Raw genomic sequence first — 8,049 nt, forward strand, 5'->3', positions numbered from 1 at the left:
AGAAGAAGGAAGGAAATTGAGCACTGTGTCGATCTCTTGTATTATGTGTCTGAGAAGAGCAAGACAATACATTGTCTGAGCAAGCAGATCTTGCTTTGCTAAAATGAAATCTGCTCAAGAAATCTGCAACTCATTAGCATAGAAGTTCAAAGTTGGTTTATGACCATACTTTCCTTTGTGCCAGTTGGTAGAGCTGTCTGCATTTCATCAGACTATTTAAATGCAGAAGCTCTTCAAACAGTCTCAGTGCTGCACTTTTTGATACTGACATAAAGAGCTACACTTTCAAACATCCTGTACTGAAACAGGTACATTTCTCAAGGAAAGTCTTCATTTAAAAACTGGCAGGTTTTTGCCACTTTATCACCACCAAACTGTTTTGTTATATTTTTATGAAAAGCCATGGGAGCATGAAGAAAGGCTATTTCTACCAACCCACTTCCCACTATGCTTGACTGATGAAGAGGTAGGACCCCAAAGATGAAAAGTGAAATAATATGAATAATTATGAAGATTGTTTCCTTTTGGAAAACAAGCACATAGGAAGCTCATTTGGTTTACATTAATTTACTACATATTGCTCACATGTGTACAGTCTGATTAACTCCAACTGGTTACATGGGTCTCCAAAGAATTTTCTGTTTGTTTTTCAGAATGAAAATTCAGTGATCCTGCTCTCTGAAATTCCATGGCCAAATAACAGAGGTATTTATCTAGATGTCAGACAATTAGCTAAGCGTATCCACCCTGCTATTCCATGTATGCCAAACTGTAAAACACATAAATAAAAGCATAAAGATGACTTGATTTTCCTAAAAAGCACATTTGACCCACCGCTCTGCTCACTGACTTTGTGGTCTGACTCAATGAGCTTTTGATCCTCCTTTTGCACAGAAAAAACGTTTATTTTTACACACAAAAAATGGACAACTATACAAAATAGATATCACTCACAGAAAAGCCTTTACCTTTTCAAGAATCTTTTCCCTGAGCAAGATTATGGAAATACTTTCAGTAATATTTGGTACCAACTATGGAAGCTTTGCTGTGCTAGTCCACGAAGGCTGTAGAAGAAGAAACGGGGAAGGAGAACAGACGTGTCTTTAAAACAAATGTTTTTGGACCTCTGTCTCAAAACTGATCAGAAACAGAAAATGGACTGCTATATTAAGTGCATTCCTCTTATAGTTTACCGACAAGAAATCTGTTTTTTCTGGAAAAAGCTGCTAAGCAACTGGCAGATGAAGCCAACTGCTCACTACACACTGTTCAGCTTGCTAAGAGAGGAACCACCTCTCTCCAGTCAGGCTTGTAGAAAGAGTAGTACTAGGGGTCAGCAAGCTGTAAGAGTAGTTTTACCACCATTTGCTTTCACAGATTATTTCTTCTTTATAAGATTCAGAACATTCCCCTATTGCTATGGCTTCAAACAAAAAATAAACTAAATTTTCAGCCACAAAATTATCTGGTGTGGTAAAGGGATAAGAATGAGGACAAATATTTACTGACCTGTAACTTGTGGGTTTTGGTAATTTGAAATGTAAAGCACTTTGTAAAGGAAAGGATTTACTGACATTGTTTATGCTTATGACACTTTTGAAGAACATAATATCTTGAAAATGTAAATTCCACACACACACACCCCCACCCACCCAGTGCTTGTCCTGAAGAAATAGAGCCTCCTACACATTCTGAAACTCTGAAAGTTAACTGAGACACAGGGGGAAAAATCCCAAGTATTTTACATAACAATTCAATTGAAATTGTGGTAATGCTGTGGCAAGTTGTGGTAAGAAGTGAAGATACACAAGAATACAAATAGCAGAAACTTTAGTTTTGTGACAGTGGCACATTTAGCTTCTAAATTAACATGGTAAACAGGAATAAGGCAAAAAAAAAGTTAATTTAGCATGTTTAATATAGCATTTTAAAATTAGATCTATTTCTATCCAGATTTGCAGGATAACCCATTAGAGTACCAGATACAAGCGCTGCTTCATATTTCAGTTTTGCACAGGATCAGCAAAAGCGTGGATGTGAGGAAGCTTGCTCTAGTGGTTGGTTCCTTTTTAACTTCAATCTTTATGTGCTTCCAAGAGCAAAAACCAGACTGAAATGCATGCCTAATGATACTTGAAAGGCTTTAAAAAAAAACCTTACTCTAACATTCTGGCCATGCACACACCAGCACATGCAACACAGCTATACGCACCCCTGAATTTGAGGGCATTTTCTACCACACATGTTTGTTAAGCAATTTTCACATAGTCATAACTCTATTAAATCAAAGCCAAGTGATGTCAATGCTAAAATGCTCAGAAGCCCCACAGCGAAGCATCTTTACATTTGGGAAGTGTTAATGTGTGATATAAACATTTTGCCTTCCAAAGTCACCATGTATACCAGAACGTCAAAAGCAATTAGTGTAATATGCACAGAAATACACACACAGAGACATACATACAGGATATTCTCTAGTGTATTTTTCCATGAGTGTAACCACTGTGCTGGGAGACTGAGGCAAAGGCGAGATCCCCCCTCCCCTTCACAAATATATCACTGTTTTAAATGAGAAAATATACTGTGGAGGAACAGTGAAAGAACATTTTAAAACCACTGGCCAGAAAAAAATTGTAGCATACGCTTTAACAAGGTTTTTTTATGTTACAGGCTGGTGGGGAAGGCATGGGAATGAGGGAAATATATGTATTTGTAGCATGAGAGCTATGTGAGTTCTGTGAATGGACTCCTATTGTGAGGTGTCCAGCTGCCCCCCTGAAAGAGCTGAGTTGTCATGCACAGGAAAGAAGAAACAAAGTAGCAAATTTGGTACTACAAGGAATCAGTTTAATGACTTCTAGCTTTCCTCCAGAGGAGCTGGGGTGAGCATAAATGCAAGTACCGAGCAATACTGGTGTAAGGTAAGGGACCGAACTCCTCCTCCAAAGATTGACATAAAGCAGCTAGTACCTTCTCTGTTTGACTACGTAATAGCTGTTCCATTTGTCTTCTGTACATGACCACACTTCTGTGCCAACGTGATATTTAAGCCAAAAGCCAATTCTGTGCAGTCACTGCTGTGCAGCTGAGCTCAGTGTGGCTTTTGTATGGAAAGGTTAAAAGAAAAGGATCCATAAAGCTAGAAGAAACTTTAACTAAAACCAAGGAATAATTAATAAGAAAAAAAAATTGAGGAAAAAAAACCTTGCTGGACCTCTGTAAATCCCTCCTCTCCTATTTATCTGTGATACAACCACAAGCCAAGTAGACAAACACAACCTCACATAGTCAGGACAAGACTGGGTCTCTCCTCCATTCCCTTGCTATGTTCACAGCACAGAAACATGGCCTCTTGCTTCTCTTCCTTGCTTTCAGACCCTGCGCAAGACGCAGTGGCTTGGCCCGGTCTGGGATCTGCCAGCTATGCTGTCTGGCACAGGGAAGCAGGAGGAGGAATAGGAGTTTGCCTTCTAGTGACTGTAATTCTGCAACGCCACAGATGGCGTTTGGCATCGACAGGTAAACGGAGAAAGGTCAGATTTCTCACCGGCTATAAACAATTAGAACTCCAAAGAAACCCATCTAATTAATTATGCAGAACCTGTGCTGCTTTTACCCTTAACAAAACAGCTAAATAATCTTGGGGGCAAAGGGGATAAAAATCTGTATTGCAGATTTACGACTTATATTGCAGGACCAAGGAATAGCTCTGGAGTTACAAATCATACTACATAAATATTGAAGTAGTGATGGATGACCCTGAATTCCTGCAGAGATTGCACTTAGTCATCTACAAAAAGCACCTTGCTGTCAGTACCACAAATCAGTGGTCAAATCTTCTGCTTCCTATTTCCTGCCAAGCAAATAACGAATCTTCCCTAACCCTGTTACCTTATGAGGCAGGGGCACACAGGAGTAGGTGCTTACACTGCATTGGCAGTAAGACATTGTCATCATAACACAGGGAATCAACCATTGTATTATGCACAAAGACATCTTATTTTCTCCCAGTGCTTTTATTACTTTATTATGCTGAAACACAATGGCCCTTTTCACCCAGAGAATAATTGACAAATGCATTATTTCCCAATTCATTGCCACAAAGCTGGAATGAGTTAAAATGTGCCCGAAATAAATCCTCTTAAGCCATTATGACCTGCTATTTTTACTGTTAAATTTCAAGCGATTAACATGCCCATTACTTAAAGGCAAATTATAAGCAAAACACTGTTTGCCCAGTAGCAAACGCCTTAAGCAGACACACAGCAATGCAGTGTGACCTCTGTATCAGTTTACTCTGCCGGGCATATGGAAAAGCCTATTGCAAATGTTCACAGTACGAACGGATAAATGCACTGCAATTCCCATTGGAAGGTGTATCTAGAACCTAACCACGTGGCTCATCATCCCCACCAGAAGTTTTTTGGCTATTACATTACATTAGTGGTGATTATTAATTAGGGACATCCAGATTCTTTATTTAAAACAAACAAACAAAAACCACATTTGTATTCTAGTAAACCCAAAGTAAAAAAAAAAGTTAAAAACAATTTTTTCCATCCTACACTGATGCAGACAAAATGTCCCACTTTGCAGCTTACTAGAAATCTTAAGTAATCTGGCAGAAAGGTTCCTGTAGAGTGAAGTAAATACCCTGATAACAGCCTGGGTTTTGTGTGTACCATTATGTACTTTTTTTTTCCCCCCAAGGGAAGTGGTAACATAGCAGTTTTCAGAAAAATATATGGAGAGTTCAGAAATCTGAGCACAACCAACATTTTGTGATATACCTTGACAATGAAATTAGTGGAAGACCGTCTCCGCTATATCATACATGATTTACAAAGGCTGCATAAATCCAATACCTTTAGACTGCCAAGTCAAAATACCAGCAGAGGCAAGAATGAATTATGACCAACTAGACCTTAGAAGCACAGGTGTTTCCTCTGCCCTACCATATGGGTCTTGCTAATCCACTCCCATGACATGGAAAGGTTTTTCCGCTGGCCTGAAACATGCTGTGGAAAACGGGATTCAGCACTGACTGGCTCAAGCAGAAAGGCATATGCAGCGTGCTCTCATCTGACCTGCCACAGCTCATGGAAATCACCATGTGTACCAGAGCATGAAGATTGAGCGAAACGCTTCATGTCAGCATTGTTGCTGCTCCGCTCTACCATACTTCAGAGATGGGCAAGTAATGCCTCTGACCTGAGGCACCCTGAGTGCTGCTATCGTAAATGTCACAAATACTATGAAGCTACATCCAATGGGAAAAATTAAAAAGGGGCTTTTTTCCCCCCACAGTTTGAAGTTTACACTCGCAGTTTCAGATTAAACTTCTGAATGTTTCCTCATGCTTTGCTGATATTAAAAAAAAGTATCTTTCCTCATACAGCATGTTCTTAATAGGCAATAAACCCCTTGGGACTTATTGGGAATGAGGTAGCTAAATGGTTTAGGATTGCTAAAAAGTACAGCGGAGAAATATAAATAGGTTAAAACAAAAGAAGAATAATGTATGCTCACTCAGGCTGTCAGCACATACCAAGGAAAACAGAATTTACCAAGGACAACAGAATTCTGAAAGACAGGAGGCGGGGGGAAGCCTTGACTAGCTGCCAGACCAAAAATGGCTGCATTCACATCGCCCATCAAAAAACCCCACATGAATCCGAATCCCTTCTGCACTCTCACAATAGAATTAGAGCAGAGACACACCATCTCCCCTCACAGTGTGTTACCTGTGGAGTCAAATATAATGGGCTGGCAATTTCTGTTGGAATTCCAATTACATTTGAGCACCTGGCCTCCTTCTACGATGTTGTGCTGGGTAGTGTTTGCCTTTGGAGCTCCCACCAGAAGAAATGTCCTGCAGTAAAAAGAACAAAAAGACAAAGGTTTCAAAACCTAAGGCACAGATGTTGTTACTTCATGACATCTGAAGAACTAAGAAAGCAAAAGCCTTGCGGATTCAAATTGAAACCTGACTAGAACTACTTCCAAGTTTCAGGAAAATTAATGTTAGGTTTTAGGTCTTGGGTCCCTCTTTTCTCCAAGCAAAAGCAGGCAAAAAAAAAAAAAAAACCCACCAAAAAGAAGAGACAAAAGAAGACTGAAGTATTCTGTTCTACTGAAAATAATACTTAAAATGAGACAAACACCTTTTATATTTTTTTTCCTCTCAAAAATATGTATGTATGCAGCAGAGCAGGAAATCACGTACTTCTGTAATTCAAGAAAGTCATCGGCTGGCATAATTTCTGGTTAATTTTGTATGTAAGAGTAATTCAAGGAAATAGTCAAAAATGGAAACAATTTATAAACAAAACAGTAGCACTATGAGCTCAGAAGGTACTGAGTGGTGAGTCAGCCTAGTATTAGCAAATGCTCTTTTAACAGGAAACTCACAAGTACCCCAGTGACTGTCAGCTATAGGTTTTTACATTAATGGATCTTTAGTGAAATTCATTACACAGTAATCATTTTCTTATTAATACCTGTTATACTTCTATAAATCTCTGCTTATATGAACATGTGAAGTGCACTTTGAGCAGGAACTGCTACAGGATTATGCCTGTGCAGGTGGTAAAATTCAGGAATTGCGAACTAAGAAACAGGTCAAATAAAAAGCCAGACCAAACAAGGTTCTTTGCATCTTCCAACAAGGTTCTTAACATCTTCCAGGAACTCCGACACCTCTGAGACACACTTGACTCATCAGCACTTTCCTAAGAAAGTCAATTTGAAGTATAGATAAAGATGTACAGAAGACATAAAACTAAATGCTTCCTTTCGTCAGAATCTTCTCTATTATTCCCATTGAGACTGTTTAAGAGAGAATACAGCTTGCAAGAGCAAGTCTTATCATCCCGTATCACGCACTATGGTTATTTAGTTTTGAAATTGGGATAGCTGAACATGGTGCAGGACCAGTTGGAGAGAATGTCTACAGGTAGGCAGATGCAGACTTATCAACCTTGTTCTGGTTTGCAGTCACCTTCCAGACTTCACTTTAGTACAGAGCTAAGTTTATATTTCTTAACATGTAATACCAGGTAGGACCACGTAACACCTCATCAAAGCACAATCCATATTAAGACCAACACAGGCTACTGGTTTTCAACTCACTTGAATTTGCAGAACCTTAAAAATTTCCTGGTGTGGGCCTTGACAGAAAATCTAGGCTGCTGGCAATCCATTTGTTTCTCTTAGTTGCCATTCATAGACTCTCTAGCATCCAAGAACAAGAATTTGAAATGTTTTAATCAACTTAAAATTTTCTCTCTGGGCATAGTAGGAATGCTTAACAATAAATATCATAATGCCAAGTAAAGAAACACATTAATTAGTATAATTACAATCTATTAAACAAGTGCTAGCGTGCCTCCCACTTTACTCTTAGATCACTAGCATTTGAGAAGCCCCCCAAATTATATACTTGTTTAAAAAAAAAATAAAATCAACCACATATTTTAAGTCTTTCTTAAGATAATCTTTATGATGAAGTTTATTAACAAGATTACCAATAAAGGAATCATTATGGGACTCCTGAAGGGTTTAGTCACTTCTTTTCCCAAAGAAAAAAAAAAAGGCATTTTTATTATCATAGATCAAATGAGCAGATTCTGTAATTGGTCTCATAATAATATACAGAATGCCTAAAGACAAAGAAGTCTCTACTCCACATACTTTGGGAAAGGGTGATAGAGGGAAATGTGTTATTTCCATGGAAATACACCAGCTATGCTTTGGTCCTGCCTATGTCCTATGTGATGCAACCACCTGCCCCAGCTCAGTGCTGTGGACAAGACCGGGAGTGCACTGACATCCTCAGCGGTTCCGAGGTGTACTTACAGGAATAGTCACCTGCCAGTGCTTTGCCATGGGCCAATAAAGAGAAACATTTATTTCCACATACTCAAATACTGGAAAGACAGACTATCAAATGCAATTCTTTTAAAACATAGCATGCTTGCGAAACCTTTTCCAGTTTTTACCAAGTTATGTTCAGCAACTTAGTGTTATGCCCTCTGTCAGGCACCACAC

At 38.9% G+C, this 8,049-nt stretch overlaps 1 protein-coding gene across 1 annotated transcript in view; it reads right to left on the reverse strand.

Annotated features, from left to right (window-relative positions):
• Positions 1-7,541, reverse strand: part of LOC104467434 (integrin alpha-V-like) — a 42,729-nt gene extending 35,188 nt beyond the window's left edge. The window contains 2 exon segments of the mRNA XM_010081208.1: positions 5,745-5,877; positions 7,494-7,541. Of these exon segments, the coding sequence (XP_010079510.1) occupies positions 5,745-5,877; positions 7,494-7,541 (181 nt within the window).
• Between the last annotated feature and the right edge of the window lie 508 nt (positions 7,542-8,049).

This window comes from Pterocles gutturalis, unplaced genomic scaffold (assembly GCF_000699245.1).
Source record: "Pterocles gutturalis isolate BGI_N339 unplaced genomic scaffold, ASM69924v1 scaffold13014, whole genome shotgun sequence".
Lineage (NCBI taxonomy): Eukaryota > Metazoa > Chordata > Aves > Pterocliformes > Pteroclidae > Pterocles > Pterocles gutturalis.